At 32.3% G+C, this 19461-nt stretch overlaps 1 protein-coding gene across 7 annotated transcripts in view; it reads right to left on the reverse strand.

The window, feature by feature from the left end:
- Nucleotides 1–19461, reverse strand: part of RAP1GDS1 (Rap1 GTPase-GDP dissociation stimulator 1) — a 125337-nt gene that overhangs the window by 48240 nt on the left and 57636 nt on the right. The window contains exon 1 of one of the 7 annotated variants that reach the window (XM_072940168.1): nucleotides 2522–2591. The exons of 5 other annotated variants lie outside the window; for them this stretch is intronic. In XM_072940168.1, coding sequence (XP_072796269.1) covers nucleotides 2522–2555 — 34 coding nt within the window. In that variant the 5' untranslated portion in view covers nucleotides 2556–2591. Of the gene's footprint in view, nucleotides 1–1135; nucleotides 1439–2521; nucleotides 2592–19461 lie in introns of those variants that run through there. One more of the 7 variants, XM_072940174.1, reaches the window with a different exon arrangement.

Genomic DNA, 19461 nt, shown 5'->3' on the forward strand with positions numbered 1-19461 from the left:
TTTGTTCACTGAAGTTTTGCTCCATGTCCACTTAGCTTTTTTATACTGTTACATAGATGCAGAAAAGGACCCTATGCTAAATAGCTAATGAGATGACAGAAAATTCTTAAGTCCAGGTAGCTAGTCAAATGAGCCAGCAAGTACACTGGTCAGATCTCATTTAAAAACCTGATTTCTAGGGTTTTCTTTTCCAATAACATAAATGTAAATTGTTGGCAATTTGCATGCGGATGATGTCAGAAAAAACTGAATATTGGGATTACAAATCTGAATGTTCAGACCTTCAATACTATACATTTATAGTATATTCCATCCCTAAATTGTAAAGTTGAAATAGTTTCTTATTCTAACTGCTGAGTAAATACAGGCCTTTAAAATATAAATTGTGTATGCTTAGAAAGCTAAGTTGGTTTCCTGTCAACACTCAGCTATTCAATATTCAAAAAATCAATTCAATAAATTTAATAAAAACTTACTCAAAAACTTTTTTCACCAAATCTATTAATGCAATAAATAAGAACATAACTAAAATTGAAAGGCAAATTACCTATTTGTGTTTCAGAGCCACAGTATTTTTCTTCCCTTCCTTTGCTTCCTTTCTTTCTTCTGTTCCCCCCTCCTGCCCTGCCCTGTTTGGACTGTCTACCACAATGCTATGTGTTACCAAGAGTTGGCTGCTGAGCATAAACTCAATCTGTACATTGAAAATTACATTATTACCGAATCTGAGAAGAAAAGCAAAGCACATATAGCAATAGACCTGAGTTGAAGAGAATTTTATTAAAATATTTTAAATAATCTGAAGATGCAAAGAAATAAATGATGCTGTGTTCTTTTACTCTACTAAAACCAGTAAGCTTTTAAAGGCATCTTACAAATTATTTAAAATACATATTAGAATATCTGTTAATGCACAAGTCCATATGAATTTTTTTTCCATAGTAAAGGTAGCTCTTTATAGCTTTATGTTTATGATAGTAAAATGACACTGTTTACTTAAAAATAATTTCTAAAAGGTTCCTTATCCTAAACTTTCATACCTCTAAATGTAGGCTCATTTTTAACACTTCTCATAATAAGTAACTTCTAACTTGTAAAGAACACTGAGTTGTCCCTCTAGAAATATAATTTATACCTTTATTTTTCATAATTATGAGGTATGCAACCACTGGAGAAAGTGCAGCCCCACCAACTCTTTAAGCCCTGCTACATACATTCTTTAATGATGGCCTGTCACAAAAAGTAGTTTCCAGTACAAGTATGATCTTTTTTCACACTAAGAGCAGAACTTTAAATCTAATGAGACATTACTCTTCAATAGCCAAGAGCAGGAAGCAGATGTCACAAAGGATTATTACTTCTGGTGGGAAATAAGTAGTTTGAGCAGATGGATGCATAAGGAATGAAGGTCTTATTATTATACAAATAATTAAAGGGTGAGAGGAAAATATATAAATATATTTTATATATTTTTTAAATAGATAAGCATAATTCTTTAAAAATAGGTTTCTAAAATTTGTATTTGCCACTGAGAATTTCTGAGAAGAAATATGAAAAAGGTGATGTTTAAAATGCTGTCTAATATTCCTTGTGTGAACACATCATAATTATTTGTCTATCCTTTTGCTATTACTTGGGTTGTTTTTAGGTTTGGGCTATTATTTATAGCACATAAATGATACTGTTGGTTCATAGAATCTGTACATCTTCCACTTTTTTAGATAATGATAAACAGGTGTCCAAAGCCAGTGTTCATTCCCTCCAGCAGGTGTGAGTTCCTATGGCTTCACCTCTTCACTACCACTGGCATATTATTTGATTTTTAAATCTGATGAGTGAGGTTTAACCTATTCCAGAATATACAGGAGCAGGTCTTTGCTGATAGTTGATTTTTCTGTACTCTCAATGACAGTTAACTTAGTATCAAGAGTATACAGCATTTACAGGGAAAAAGTAACAGTTGAAATTAAGGATGGGGAGAGAGAAAGAGAGATAAATGGATGCATACATAGATACTAGAATTTGAAAAAAAATGGAAAAAGAGCCAAATAGCTAGTAGAAAATGACTATCAAGCCTATGTAATAATATGACTGGATAGGCACAATTTGGAACTTTTTAATATTCATGCTGATGTTATATAATAACATTATATAAAAATATCAGCAAACACATTATTTTTTAAATATCATTTTTATCATTGCCAGCTTTCAACAAAAAAGAGAATTTAGAAGGCTTAAATCTTTGACATGACTAAGGAGGAAACTTGGGGAAGCAGCGTGATGATGGATGCTATTGCCCACAATCTGCAATAGCAAATTTTATCTAAAATTAATTTTTTTAATACTAATCTATTTTTACAATCTAAAAGTCTACAATTTTCATGCTACCTTCTACTTTTGCAGTTTAAATATCACCTTTTTCATATTTCTTCTCAGAAATTCTCAGTAGCAAACACAAATTTTAGAAACCTATTTTAAAAGAATTATGCCTACATATATACTTTATATATTTTCCTCTCACCCTCTAATCGTTTGTGTAATAATAAGATCTTCATTCCTTATGCATCCATCTGCTCAAACTACTTATTTCCCACCAGAAGTAATAATCCTTTGTGACATCAGGAGTGGTTTCTGTGGTGATGATTATGAGGTAGCACCTTAGAAAACTGTATCTATACAAGAGGAATAAACTGCAGGAGCTGATCACACTAATAAGCTTTCATCTAAATTTTGTTAAAAATTAACACTGAGAAACATGAGAAAATTACATGTTGTGGAGATACTACTGAATGAATACCTTTTGTGTTTTCAAAGAAGTTTTAGTGACTTAAAGAGTTCATCTTTAACATGTTACACTGTCATGGATTTGTGCACTGCTTCACTATGTTTTGTGTAAGAGCATCCTGCACAAACACGCTGCAATTGTTAATTAATGATGCTGGCTCTGCACAGGCTGCACACACACATTACAGTAAGTGCTAGAGTGTTTGGCATTAATAAGATGGTATGCAGCACAGAGCTACAAAGGTTTTCCAGGGTTACCAATAGCCAAATTAAAGCTACGGCACTGAGCAGATAGATACAAATGACTTTTACTGTAAATGTACTTTAGAAATAATAAGTAAATTAAAAAGATAAATTTTAAATCATATTTCTTTTTTCTCATGTTTCAACTCAGACTTTGCTTAAAGAAATCATGATAATTAAATACTAGCATTCAGAACTAAAACTTGGGAAATCTGAATTCTAATTCAGTGTTCCCTCATTAAATACAAAAAAGGTATATTGAAATACCTTTGCCATTTTGTTCAAAAAGACAATAACACTGTCTTGGTGTCAATCAAGAATCTTTTTTAAAGATTCATTTCTGGGAAGTCCTTTGGTATCTTACCCCCCAAATATCTTTTTAGGGTATCCATGAATTTAAATACTAAGACCAATCTACATTAAACAGCAGCTGTCCAAAATGCCTGCTAAATAGAGAGAAGTTTTTAGACAAAACCTATTACACATATAACTGGTTAAGAGATTAAAAAGGCACAGTACAATAACACAATTTTCATATCCATATCAAAACTCATGAAGAGTCACACATCCGCTCACTGAGATCCATTTTGATAGTGAGAAATTTCCAAATCTTTGAGAAAATGTGTTTTAACTAACAATAATTAGAACCACAGCAAAGAATGAACCAATTGTACAATCTTTAACTTTGTAAAAATTATAGGCCTTATAAGCAAAGACAAGCCTTTAAACTATGCTGCACATCTTTTCACACATTCCTGTCACACTACCCACCATGACCCATCCAAATAGTCAAAACTTTTAAAGCCCCTCCCTTTTCCAATTTCTGTACTCTTAACAAAAACCATGCTTCCTACTTCACAGAGAAAAAAAGATGACATCAGATACAATCTTCCTCACTTTTTCACCCTCTTCACTGTCAGACCTAGTATTAGATGCATTTTTTTCCCAATCACTTTCAGTATCTCATACTGTAATTAAAATTCAATATAGCTAATTAAGGCTAAAGAAAAGAAAATGAGAAGATTTATTTCCAACAGAAGGTAAGACTTTCTTCTTTGAGTAAACAAATTGTAGACATACCAAAGATGCAAACCCAAATGGAAAAAACATTTAACAATGAAATCCTAGGACTAGTCCTGGTAGTTGGAGTAGGAATTAGATTTCTTTGTTACCTAAAATTTGACATGTTAAACTTAAGAATTTCAAGTAGGTAAAGTAGAAGCTTTTAATATTTAAAAACTAATTATCACTGAGGTAATGACTTATGAAATAACTATAACAAGGTCTTTAAATTTGGAGTTTTGTAAAGTTTGACCGTAAGAAAGCCTCTTAGCCTCTGTTGATGTCAAATTCCAGTCTGGAAAAGGGGGGAGGGGGGAGCAGGAGCACAATACTGCTGAACTTCTTTTTTGCTTGACACAACTTCAATTTCTACTTTGTCCATGTTGTGCACACAGGATTACTTATATGCTGTGTAGGGTTTTTTTTTAATGTGTTGAATTTTGCTGCTTCAGCTTTCTATATAATTCAGGTACTATCTTTATTTTTCCCAAGTAAATATTACTAGAAACTACAAAGACTGATGGCAAATAAAAATTCTTTTTACAAGCTAAGCTGGAAAGCTGAGCTCCGAAAGATTATACTGTCTAGAAATAATAATTTTTGATGTGCTTTTTCTTAGTGAACAGAAAGGTGGTTCAGAATAGATGTTTAAAGTCAAAACAATTATAACTTAAGTCCTTACTAGCTTGGAAAAAAGTGATGGCATTACAAAGATGCCACAATAAAATTTATTTTAATCACATTCATCATTTTTTCCCCTTCAAACTCCACTATTATGCCACTTTTTAACCTCTAAAAACAAATACTTCATTATAATAAGATTTGAAAATGTGTAACATATACCTAGCAAGGATTTAAAAACAATAAGCAACATAAATTAGATTCATTTTAAATGCAGGGACAAGAAAACTATTCTGAGACTTTTTAGTCAATACTAAGCTATAACTGAGAATAGAATCCTAGATTTGAATCTTCAAAAAGCCCATTAAGTTTTCACTGAATGCCAGTCACATGTGAAATTCAGATGTCTTAGAAAGCTAAATGAAAAATATTATCGAAAATCCCCAAACTATACCATTGCTGAGTTAAGGAAATGATTGAATTTCTTAGTTTACCAGAATTTTGCAAGAATAATGCTCCAAATGAGGAGTAAACAGGATGGAGTTTGTAAACATTTTCATTAAAATGTGATTTTTAGAAACATTACTGGCTATCTTTAAATTTGCCTAAATTGAAAAGGAATCAAATATCAAAATTCTTCCTATAAATTTAAAACACAAATGTATGACACAGAGGTTTACTAGTGAGTACATTCTTAGCCTGCCTTTTAGGTTCATTAGTTTAGTATCTTTACCTGTTTGAAATAATGCTAGTGATATAGGAGTATGCTTTTGAGGCACAGACATGATCATTCCTGTTTACTGAACTGTGTCTCCCCAAAATTTATGTTCAAATTCTAACTTCCAGTACTTCAGACTTTATTTGGAAATAGGGTCACTGCAGAGAGATCAGTTAAGATGAGTATGGAGTAGGGTCCAATATAGCTGGTATTCTTATAAAAAGAAAAGAGAGATGCAGAGAGAATGCCATGTGAAGAGATGAAAACACAAAAGGGGAAGACAGTCATGTGAATGAAGGCAGCAGACACTGGAATTTGCTGCTACAAGAATTTCTGAGGACACCAGAAGCTTGGAAGAGCCAGGGAAAAAAAAGGGGAGGGGGGGTGCCTCTTTGCTTACAGGTTTAAAGGGAGCATGGTCCTACTGATACTTGATTTTGGATACAGCCTCCACAACCGTAAAATAATAAATTTCTATTGTTTTAAGCCACTCTGTTGTTTTAAGACATTTTGTTGCTTTACGTTTGTGGTACTTTGTTACAGGAGCACTAGGAAACTAACACACTCCTCTACATAAACAACGTGAAATATCTTCCTATTAAAAAAAAAGAGTATTTGACATTAAGTAAGCCTTAAATATATATTTAGATTTTATACCTCTTACAGTACTTTTACAGTTTTCAGTTTACTAACAATAACATATCTCAGATATGATTAATAAAGGACATTAATTACTTAATAATATAAGACATTTAATTATTTAATCAATATATGGTTTTAATTATTTATTTATTTAATTATCTAGTCACATGTAGCAACTATGATATGGGTATAACCAAAGGAAAATTACAGCTTCTTTCCTAATTAATCTATCTCTGAATTTTTTTTTTCTACTTAGCACCAAAATTTTTAGAAATGGGCTTTTCCTTTATAGACTAAAAAACAATAGTGATGGATGTTCTGCATAGTGCTTGTCAATAGCACTCTATTTTGGGGAGAGGAACCAGAGTATGGAGAGAATCTCCTTGTGGTACAGGCATGCATGAATGGCTAAAGGCTGAAGAGAAAGCAGGAACACCATAAAGAGTTCTCCAGCACCCTTACTCTAAGCACAGAATAAGAACAGCCCAGTATTAAAGTTTTGAAAACTACAGCACTGAAATAAAGTTATCAAAAGCAAAACGTGAACCCAGCTCAACTTATGACTAGATTGGCTGGAAGTACACCCCTTACTAGCTGCCTGAAATAAAAGGAAGTGTGCTTATTTATAGTGATTAAATATTGTTAATCTCTACCATTTTTCTACAAACAATGTCCAGCATTTGATAAAAAATTAAGAGATGAATTTTAAAAACAGGAAAAAAACTAACCCACAGTCAAGAGATAAATCAATCATCAGAATGAGACTCACAGGTGACCCAGATGTTAGAATTAACAGACTTTAAAAATCCATGAACAGATGTGGAATTTTGCAGAGAAACGGCAACTGTAAGAGTTAAATGGAGATGCCAGAAATGAAAGATAATATCAAAGATGAAGAATTATTTCAAAAGGCTGAACAGTAGACTCATAAAACCAGAGACTCAGTGAACTTGTAGATCAATAGAAACAATAAAAATTAAAACAAAAAAAGACAAAAAGAGGGGGGGAAACCCCAAAGAACCTAAGAACTGAGAGAAAATAGCAAATGATCTAACATAGGTGTAATTGGAATCTCAGAAAGAGAAGCAATTGAGAACAGGGTAGAAGAGATATTTAAAGAGTTAACAGCTGAGAATTTTCCAAAAATAATGAAAGACATCATGCTACAAATCTAAAAAGTTTAGGGACCACCTTTACCCTCCAGCAAAGAAAACAAAACAGAAACAGACCAAATAGCCAAGCTGCTGAAAAATTAAAAAAAAAAAAAAAAAAGAGAGAGAATCTTTTACAGGCAGCCAGAGTGGGGGAAAATTAATATTTGGAATAGCAAAACTATAATACAGCAGAATTCTCATCTAAAACTATGCAAGCTAGAAAACAATGTAAAAACACCTCTGAAGTATTAAAAGAAAAAAAAAAGCTTGTTAACCAAATTTTTTTCAGGCAGAAAGTGTACAGTACTAGACAAAAATTTGAATCTACCCAAAGAAATGAGGGAGAGTAAAAATGATAAAAATCAAAGTAAATATAAAAAGTTTTTCTCCTGTTTTTAAAAATAACTGACTGTCTAAAGTATAAATAACAACAATATATTGCAGGGCCTCTAACATATGTAAAAACGAAATATATGACTATATGGCACAAAGGATGGGACAGTGGAATTGGAAGTACACAGTTATAAAGATTATTAAACTATATGTGATATAATATTTGATGGTAAACTCTGATAAGTTAAAGATATATATGGGTTACCACTAAAAATTTTTTTAAATGTATAGAAAGCCAATAATGAAGATAAGTGCGAGAAATAAAAATTACTCAATTTACCCAAGGAAAAATGACACATTCAATTATAGAACACATACTTATTAATATTAAATTAGCCTTTATGTCAGGCAAAGTGGATATAAACAGGAGTACAAGAAGGCCTTACTTTTATAGAGTTTCTATTTCAGTGAGGAAGATAGAACAGTAAACAGAATAAAAGCTTCAATACAGTTTTTTTTTATAGGGTGTTATGGAAGCACAGAGAAGAGAATATGTACCTCTCTAGAGAAACAGATGGAGGAAAAATGAGAAAGGAGGTTTAAATAAAACTTCACAGAAATTAAATGTTCATGATAAACATAAGCATATTCACCTAAGATCTATAAATTATGAATCCATAATAACAGGTAGATTTATACAGTAAAATTAAAGTTTTCTTTAGCTCATCTGTAATCTAAATTAAATCTTATTTAATAGGAGTAATAGTTCCTTAAACTACTGATTAATGATATAAATTACATACTCAGTTTAACTAAAGTATTTTAAGACCTGGGGCCAAAATAGCATCGATTCTGACTGTTTCAGGGATATCTATGATGCTTCACATACTGAGGTAGGTTTGGACAATACAAAGATAAATAATTCACAGTTCAGGAGAGAAAAGTATGAATAAAAATATTTAAGCAGTAAAAACAATTAAGTTTTCAGAGTACAATGGAAGCACAAATAAATAAATTTTACCCAGAAGGGTTAGAAAAAGATTCATGCTCATGGTTTCCAGAATGGCTTTCAAGTCCTTACTGGCATTTATTATGTGTATTAAAAACAAAACAAAACTATGTACTGTTTTGTTTAGATTCTGACTGGATCCCCTTCCTTATTAACTCTATTGAGGAAAAATTTATGTAAAATAAACTACATAGATTTAAAATATATAATCAATGAGTTTTGACAACTCTGTCCACCCTAGAAACTACCTATACCATCAAGATACAAAGCATTTCATCACAATCAAAAGATTCCTCATGTCCCTTTGCAGGCCATCTTTCCCTCCACCCCGGCCCAAACAACCACTGTTTTCTGTCACTCTAAATTAGTTTGCATTAAACATACATTCATATAGTATGGATATAGTATGTATTCTTTTTATGTCTAGGTTCTTTATCTCAGCCTAATGCTTTTGAGATTCATACACAGTTTCAGGAATGCAAGTGGTTTATTCTTTATTGTTGAACAATATTCCATTGTGTGGATGTGTCCCAATTTTTTAAAAATCTGTTCACCTACATTGGTAAGACATTTGGGATGGTTCTAATTTGGACCTACTGTGAATATGGCTGCACTGAATGTTGATGTACAAGTTTTTGGTTAAATATCTGGAAATTGAATAGCTGGATCTTATAGTAGATGTATGTTTATGAGTATACGGTTATTGAGCACTATTACAGTTAAAAGAATGTGATGTGCCACTGAAAAGTTATATTTAAGAAGTTCTCAGAGAAATGCAAATCAAAACTACAATGAGGTATCACCTCACACCACTCAGAATGGCCAACATTAAAAAGTCCACTAACAATAAATGCTGGAGAGGGTGTGCAGAAAAGGGAACCCACCTACACTGCTGGGGGAATGTAGTCTGGTGCCGCCATTATGGAAAATGGTATGGAGATTCCTCAAAAAACTAAAAATAGACTAAAAAATTACCATGTGATCCAGCAATCCCACTGCTTGGTATATATCTGGAGGGAACTCTAATTCAAAAAGATACATGCACCCCAATGTTCACAGCAGCACCATATACAATAGCCAAGACATGGAAGCAATCTAAATGTCCATCAACAGATGATTGGATAAAGAAGTTGAGGTATATTTACACAATGGAATACTATTCAGTCATAAAAAGAAAACAAACAATGCCATTTGCAGCAACATCAATGGACCTAGAGATTGTCATTCTAAGTGAAGTAAGCCAAAAGACAAAGAAAAATACCATATGGTATCATACACTCATATGTGGAATCTAAAAAAAAAAAAAAAAAAAGAAAAAGGAAAATGAGGACACTAATGATCTCATCTACAAAACAGAAACAGATCCCAATATAGTAAACAATCTTATGGTTACCTGGGGAAAGAGGGTGGGAAGGGATAAATCTGGGAGTTTGAAAAATGTTAGCCACTATATATAAAAACAGATTTTAAAAAATTTCTTCTGTATAGTACACGGAACTACTATTCAATATTTTATAATAACCTTTAATGAAAAAGAATATGAAAATGAATATATGTAGGTATATGTATGATTGGGACATTATCCTGTATACCAGAAATTGAGACATTGTAACTGACTGTACTTCAATAAAATATTTTTTTAAGTTCTCAAATACTGTAAAAATCAGAAATTCTCAAAAGAAAGGACAACGTATGTATTCCTGAGCATAAGAGGTACTTAAATAAATGTATATTAAATTGAAGTGAAACCTTAGCCTCAGATCTAAGTAAGCATAGGGCTTCTCCTCCAAAATCAATGTGTACACTATAGAAAAGCATTAGCCTCATTCTATGAAACTGCTTTTAATGTATAACTCTCCTAATTAATTTTACAATACGTAGTAGACCTTCATGCAAGAATGAGACAATTGATTCCATGCTCAGAAATCATTAAATATTTTCACCTAGAGGCTTGGTTGTTAGTCAGTCAATTTTAACATCAAATTACTTTTTAAAAATTGCCTGATTTTCATTCAGTTTTGGCTTCATGAAATATATATCAATCTGAAAAATAATTTGGTATATCTTCATTTCTTCCTTTTATTATAAAGCACTATACAATACTGATCTGGTCTAATAAAGATTAGGTGATACAAATAACATATATTAAATACTTAACTGAGCCATATATTATGTGGAAGAAAGAGAGAGAAAAAAAACAACCATCACCTGGTTTTCACTTAAATAACAAGCTGTCCAAAGAAAAGAACATGTTCTTTTATCATTGCTTATTGTAGGAAGGTTTTTCAGGTTACTCAGGAGCTTTTTTTGCTGCTAATTTGACATGTTATTATGGTTTTGCTGCTTTAAACTCATATTTATTTATTTTGGAGCACAGTATGAGAAATAATTCTATGTTAGAGAGCTACTAAATAGAAAAGCTCACTTTGCTATAGCAATAAATTAGAGAAATTTAAAAATGTGTATCAATCAGCAACAGTTGAATAAAACTGAATTTAAAATATTTATTAAGATATGTAAGATGTTTATATATCCCCTTCTATTATTTTTCACCCCCAAAAAAGAATTTATTCAAGCAAATTAGTAAGAACAGCATAATTTTAATTTTTATTATCTATATGCCTTATGTGCAGAAAAAATAGTACAAAGCAGTAGATATTTGTCTGAAAACTTGAAGAGTTTACCTATGGTTTTCTAGCTGGTTTATCAAGAATAGTAAAACTCTCAGATTTTTAACTGTATTTCCTTAGTTTTACTAAAAATCCTGATCAAGTCCAAATGTTCTTTATTTCCCAATAAATAAAAAGAGAAGTCAGTATTTCACACATTCTACATTTAGTGAAAGTGACAAGAACAAAGGCTCAAGCATGATAAAGCATGTACACACACATACTTTTTTACATGAAGTTCTCAGATTTGGAAAAATGTGAAAAGCTTTTCCTTAATCACTTGGTTCTGCTCCACCTTCTTGCAAATGAGGTAAATTTTACTTTTGTGACTAGTAACAGATTAAACAAAATATAGGTTTAGGATTAGCTTTTAGTAAGATTATTACAATATATTCCTGTATCTGCAATTCTAAGAGCTGAACAATGAATACTGAAGCATAAAGGTACTGGATGAAGTACTGACATATTTATCAAAGTGATAACTTCTACAGTTATAGTACTTAGAGAAAATGAATTAGAGACATGAATTATAGTTCAAACTACCACCAGTTTAGCTATTAATCCTGAAAAGTCATTTGAACTCTCAGGCCTCAGTTTCCTTATCTGTAAAATTTGGAAGGGATGGATTAGATGACTTCTAAAAGTCTGTTCTATTTAAAAATTTTATAAAGTCTAGGTGGCTTATTTCTCTTAAGCTTTCTCATTTTTCATAGTTCCTTGAATCTACATATTCTATCCAAGTAACATCTGAACATTTTGCTAACATGAGAAATTATTTAAAATTGTTGAATGTTTATCCCCAAAGCATGTAAGAATATGAAGATACAGAAATTTCTCACCTGCCATTTTTATATTGCATATCTCTATTAAGAAACTCAGATTTACTACTGTCACCAGCAAAATAAAGTAAAATAAAACTAAGCAGCAATCACAAAACTCAGAAAAACACAACAAAATAACCCTCTGTTCTTTCCTTTATCAGTAGACTGCCCCATCCTCTGTGCAGCTGCTCAAGCCCCAAATCTAAGAATCAATCTTGATTTCTCCCTTCCCCTCATTCCTGATATATCCACAACTCTAAATATTTCCCCAATTCTTCTGATGCCCCTTATCCTCACCATCACAGCCCTAATCCAAGTCATTATCTATTTCCTGGACAAGTCTTACAACTGGTGTCCAAGTTCCATTCTTAACTCTTGCATCCTTCTCAGACCACTTTTCTTGCAGCTCCAAGAGTAATGTTCTCAAAATCTATGTCAGATCCCCTCTAATAGCTTGTCATTATCTGGGATGGCCCACAAGGTTCTCTATGATCTAGGTCTCATTTATTCCTTCCACTTTACTGTACAACACTCTCCCTGTTCACTGCATCTCAGGTATACCTTGGTCTCCTTCCTGTTCTTTGAATACACCAAGTTCTTTCCTCACTCAGGGCTTTGCAACTGCTACACTTCTCTAAGGAATATTCTTCCCCTTCTCTCTAAATAGCTAGTTTATTCCATTTCTTAGACCCACAGCTCAAATAACACCCTCAGAGAGAACTTTCTTCACCTTCAGATACTCTCCATTACATCATCATATTTATTTCCTTGATATCAATTATTATAACCTGTAAATATCTTCTTTTTGTAGTATTTACTTGTTTATTATCTATTCCCTCCTGTACAAGACCCACAAAGATAGGAATCTTAGAAATAAGATCTAGGAGTCCCTATTACCTGGCACAATGCCCTGAACACAGTGGGCTCAATCAATACTTGTTGATTAAAATATCTGTTGCATATGCATACATGAAAGAATACAAAGGCACAGAGTGAGAAGTCCCTGGGATTTACTCATAATCACTACTGGAAAAAAAACATTCAAATCATATGACCCAAGGTGTAGGCACTGAGACTTTCTATAAGCAGGAACATAAATACGTATCTTCAATGACATAAGGTTATGTTTCTATTTCTAATCTCACTGAGTAGAGATAATTTTTTCCATGTCGTATGGAAGGCTGGTTAAAAAAGAAGAGTAAACAGGTTAAATCTTTGCTAGTTTATTATTCTACTATGGTGGCATGTCTCTTTTGATTTGCAATCTTTGGCATCATAATACTGGATTTAAAATAAACATTTTGTAAATGACCAAAGATTATCCTCCAATATAAAAATTCTAGCCTTTGAATCTACATGGTATAGATGTATTTTCCTAATAAACAAATTTTGGAAGTACAGTCATTACTGTATGTGAGCTGTATCCTCAAAGGTGGGGGGAACAATTATTTCTGGTGCTAAAAAGAGGGTCTTCATATTCAAGAAAGTTGGTAGCCTGCAAAAACTATAATCCTATTTGTCACCCATAACAAGTTGTTAGTCAATGATCTAAATCATTAGGAGTGGTGTCATATTTTTGTAAGTCAGACATATTGGCTATTCTGATATGCATGATTATAAAGGACTTTTTGTAGTCTTCTTAAATATATTGCCTTTTAATTTGGCCTGGTGCTATTTTACTTTCCTGGAGCAGGGTATTGCTTAATAGACACACCTACATTGTTTTTCAAGATAAAGTCAAAAGACATTTATGAAGTATACTAGGGAAGAAAATTAACTTCTGGTACTTATATTTCCCCATCTAATTTTGTCAAAATAGAGAATTTCTATTATGTACCACAGACATATTCAAATATGTTTTAAGCATTCAAATGAAAAATTTAAACCCATCAACATCTTTTCTGAAATTCAAAAAACAACTTATTCACCATCCAGGTGCAGGTAAAATGCATGAAAGACCAGATATAAATGCAAAAGCTATAAATGTTACATCAGTGAAATCATAAAGATGAGTCATGAAATAAACACCATGACTGTTAAATACCCATATATCAAAAAAGAAGCATAAAGCTTGTAATTTTGTGTATTACATTCAGGTTTAAATTTCGCCTTTATTTAAAGCAGAAAATTTTCAAATATATTTAAATATTTACATCTATAAAGCAGGATCAGGAGAGGAAAGCACTAGATCCACAGATGCAGCTTAAAAATAGGTCACAGTGCAGCATTTAATGGACACAGCTTTGATGTGCCTACTGATGTTAGTATTAAATTTTATAGACCATAAATTTCTCACATCAGTAAAAATTGTTGACAATTCTAATTTTTTCAAAAAAGTCTTTATATAATAATAGAGCATCTATAAGTCACAATACATTTGCTAAAGAAATCACTGAAGCTACACTATTCCCTATATTTTTATATTATCAGCAAAAGATTGAATATCTGTATTTCTATAAACAAATTATTAATCAACATCAGCTATATCAAAAATTACCTTAAGTGACTTCTGAACATTATTCAGTTAACAACATAAATAATTTATTGCTCCAATTTATTAGTCTAATTGCTCATGATCAAAATTAAATTTTATTCTAATTATTTTAAATATGAGATGCTTTTGTATCAAACTATTTCATACTTATAAACTATGCTAGATTATGTACATGTATTGTGTACACATATATATAGTTACGATTTAGAACAGTGATAACAGCACAATTTTTCAAAAGTGCTATTCCACTCATGAAGAATGTGATTATTCACCTATAAATAGTATTTATCTTTTATATTCCTTCCCAGCCAAGGAAAATATCCCAAACTTATAGCATTGATAACTCTGATTAAAAGCAGAGAAAGCTTCCAGTACTTCAGGTTGTTTACAAAGAAGAAAAATAGAAAAATAAAACCAGACAGAACACAATTAAGAACAGCAGAGGATAATATGTATTAACCGAGTTTTACTAAGCAGACTAGAAATTTTATGTTTAAAGTGTCTATACTTTGAGTTCACCTTTAACAGATCAATTAGGGTAACAAAGGTAAGTAAAAGTAAGGGGAAAAAATATATATGACTTCTTATTGAACTAAAGAAAAATCATTAATACTTTTGCCATGTGCAAGTCTCCCTCACATGTTGCCTCCACTTTTCTTACGTATAAAATTGATCACAACTACCTGAAAAGTGTAATTCCATTTCTCTAACAAAGCATTAGCTTTTTTAAAACATGATACTTAATAGCTAACTAAGCATTGGAAAAAAGCAGCTATATAATGTGTTCTTTGCACAAGTTTTATTAAGATAAAAATTTACAGATTCTTAGATTTTTAAATCATTTTAATAAACAAAAGGGATCTGAATGTAATATCAAACACAAAAATGGAAAGATCATAGTTCCTCAAAGTATAAACTATTTGAAGGGTTATTAGTTAAATATTTAACACTCTTTAAATCTGGTGAAGTACTTTGCAAGAACCAACCAAACTGATGATAAACAATCCAATCTTACTTTAAAATTTAATTTCACTCTTTCTGCTATAGTCATTATTTGCCACAGCATACCTGGCCTACTATAATGGCGTCTTGATATCTCTGCCTCCCTTCTCTTTTCATTTCAATATAAACTATATCCTTCTATGAAACTGAAAATACCAATTCAAGTTATTTTCAGTGGCTCTTTCCTGTCGACTCATTCAAGTACAAAATAACTCCTTAACCTGCACACACTCTAAGTGCACAACACACACCAATAAATGAATGCCAAATCAAGATCTCTAACTACAGTAAAACTTCATTACCATTTGGTTATTTAAAAAAACCATATCTTCATGACTGTTTATAACATGCCCCACCCTGCAAGTTCCGAACTCTTCCCCCACACCACAAGTTTCCTACCATCACCTTGCTGCTGAATTTTATTAATAATGGGCCTGACTTCTACTTTACTGCGAAGATGAAAGCCATGCGAGAAACATTCTTTTGAATGCCTTCTGTAGTACCTTAAATTTTTTTTTAATACTTTAACATATATTCTGCCATTTTTCTCTAAGGCAGAAGTGTTCTTTCTCATTCAAACACCAATTCTGTTTACTCGGATTCAAGATTTCATTTCTTTTTTCACCTATGATCCTTCACCATTAATTATCCCTTCTAGGAAATTTACTCTGTCCTTGTCCATAGGGTTCTAGCCCAACAAATATGTTACTGTTTACACTACTCTAATTACACTCAAAATGCAGCCCTTTCCACAAACCACTACTGTCTCTTTTCTCATTAAACTTTTAGAAAGTTGATACTTTCCCTTCATTTCCTCATTACTCACCATCGCCCCTGAGATTTGATTTCTTTCTCCACAAGACTCAACTTAAAGATGTTTTTTAAAACGTGAATGTCTGTTAGTCAAAATCATCAAAATTTAGTACTTTTTTTTCTTGGCAGTACCTGACACTGTTGACTATCCAACTCTTTGGAATCCATGACAAGAAACTTGTTTTCCTCCAATCTTTCAGTGCTTCTTCACAAGCTCCTTCAGTTATATATCCTAAATATGGCTGTTTACCTCATGCTTTCCTTTAAATATTCCTTCTATGCCTACGGGTCAACTATCACTTTCAAGTGCATGAATCCCAAAGCTCTGTCACCTGAATATGACAACAGCACTTCAACAAATTTCCAAACATACCCATCTGGTTGAGATCTATTTCTGCTGTTAGTGTTATCCAGACCCAAATTTTGGACTCCAAGATTTTTTACTCTTACTTGAGTCCTTCTTGAATTCTCCCTTTTTTCTCTTTCTTGTCTTTTTCTCTTTTTTCTCTTTTCTCTCTCTCTCTCACACACACACACCTCTTCCTTCCTGTTCTCTTTATTTTTCAAGTTTCAGAAGAAACAATAAGCTTCTAACTGGTTATTCTTCATCTAGTCCACTGTCCAATGGCTTTTAAGTAAGAATGTGCATCAAGTCCACTGTCCAATGGCTCTTAAGTAAGAATGTGCATCAGAGTTTTGGGGGGTTTTTTGCAGAAGATAGATGATAGGTTAGATTCTAGCCTCAGAGATTCTGATTTCTGGTTTTAGGCTGTGGCCAAGAAAATGTACTTGGAAAAAGTTCCCTGTTTCAGATGCATACTTCTTATTAAGCATGACTGCCAATCTTATAATGTTTCAAATTAACTTTTTCCATGGTAACAATTTGAATATTTAACTCTTTTGCTCAAATACCTTCAATGGCTCCCCATTGTACAAGGCCTTCTGCAACCTGGGTCCCAGGCATATCTCTCTTTATATTATATTATATACCTTTGAAGATGCTTTTCTGTGCTCCTGAAAAATCTTTTAACTCTCTCTCCACATGTCCAAATCCTATGCAGATTAACTGCTTCCTCCTCTACTAATACCATTGGAAGAGCTCAAACACAAATGAGCTCCCTTCTAGAACCCTGCTGTGTATCTTCTTACAGCATTTAACACATAGAGTCCTATTTTTACTTGTTGATATACATGCTTCATTACCCTGAATGCACTATAATGTCTTTAAACACAGGAGGCACACACACTTGGACAACTAAACAGAAGTGACTATCAGTAAAAATATTTTTCCCCTCACATTATTTGCATTGGTTTTTCTAGAACAAAGGTAAATTATAAACTACTTATAGGCTGATCCTGACTCACCAGAAATCTCATCTGAAGTAGAGGCTTGTGGCCCAACACAGAAATTCCCTTGAACTAGGAACGTTAATGTATAACATATCCCTATAGGTTGCATAGAAGCAGAACCTGATGATTACCTATTCTGATCAAGGTCCCAAAAGTATGAACTGCTCCTCTCTAAACTTTATTTTGGGGCTATCAATTTTTTGTTGATTCTTTTTTCTGAAAGTCAAACTTGGAGGGAGAAAAAATTAGAAGCAATTTTGTCCTCTACTTTGATTACACAAACCCAGTAAAACAGTAATTTTCATGCTTGAAATTTTTATATGTATGTGTATATGTATATAAATTTGTGTGATATATATATATGTGTATACATATATGTATATATAATTTTCTCCCTACTCCCTCAAGTAGGGCTGAATGAAATAAGATAATTTCCCAAAGAAGAGAGAATATGTATGCCTCTTGGAAACAACGTTTTTTAAACTTTTCATTTTGAAATCATTAGAGGCTCACAGGAAGTAGCAAGAAAAAATAGTAGACAGGTCCCATGTACGCTCCCATCCATTTTGCTTCAATGGTAACATTTACATAACTCTGATACAATATCCCAACTAGGAAACTGACAATCTACAGATATTCTTCAGATTTCATCAGTTTTTATATGCATATGTGTATGAGCATCTATGGTTCTAAGCAATTTTATCACATGTAGAGATTCATGCAACCACCACCAATATATGGTATTTTTAAATATTCATTTTCATATACATCAGAATTTTATCAAATCAATGAGACTTAAAAATCAAAGGTAAGTATATTTTTCAGTCTCAGAAGACAGAACTTGGATACATTATACAACATAGAAATTGAGCAGGTATAATGAATGTGAAGTAGAATTGTATTTTGGTTTAAAATAAACTAGGAAATATATTCAAGACAAAATTTCTTGAAATTTCTAAGTTGTATGCTTCAATCAAGATTGACTACCAAAACCTACACATTTGGGATATACTACCCAAATAGAACCACCCTTTGCTAAAGTATCATGTATTATTTCTTGGATTCTGTTAAAGATTTGGTACAAGAAACAATTATATGGAGAATATTTGAGCAATTTTAGTAGAACTACTATTGAAGACTCTGTCTGTAATGCCAGTCAGTATCTTTTGCATATTTTAAGAATGTATGCAGAATTACTTAGGGAGCTAACGATACCTGATGATAAATCTCTTCCAGCATTTGTCTCAACAGTTTTTTGTTTGATTGAAGAATCAGAAAATTTCTCCTTAGCATTAAATAAAAACTAGATAGCATACCAAGTGTTTTTTTTTTCCCACCTTGGCAACTGAGCAGCTCAAATTAAATTAGAGCTCATTACAGTAAGTATATTACCCTCACTTCTTACTAGGTTTCTCTTTTCCTCTCCTTTTAAGGCTTCTGGCCTTTAGATCTTTATTTTGAATATTTTGTGTACATTAGTATATGTGTTACATTATGTCACAGCACACTTTTTAGAAACAATAATATTATGGACTGAATGTTTGTGTTCCCCCATAAATTCATATGTTGATATTCTAACTCCTGATGTGACGATATCAGGAGATAATGAGATCATGCAGGTAGAACCCTCATGGAGACACAGGACAGCCTGCTTCCTTTGTCTCTTCTCTCTCTGCCATGTGAAGATACAATGAGAAGGTGGCCGTGGGCAAACCAGGAGTGTCCTCACCAGATACTGAATCTACT

The sequence above is a fragment of the Vicugna pacos genome, chromosome 2 (assembly GCF_048564905.1).
Source record: "Vicugna pacos chromosome 2, VicPac4, whole genome shotgun sequence".
Classification (NCBI taxonomy): domain Eukaryota; kingdom Metazoa; phylum Chordata; class Mammalia; order Artiodactyla; family Camelidae; genus Vicugna; species Vicugna pacos.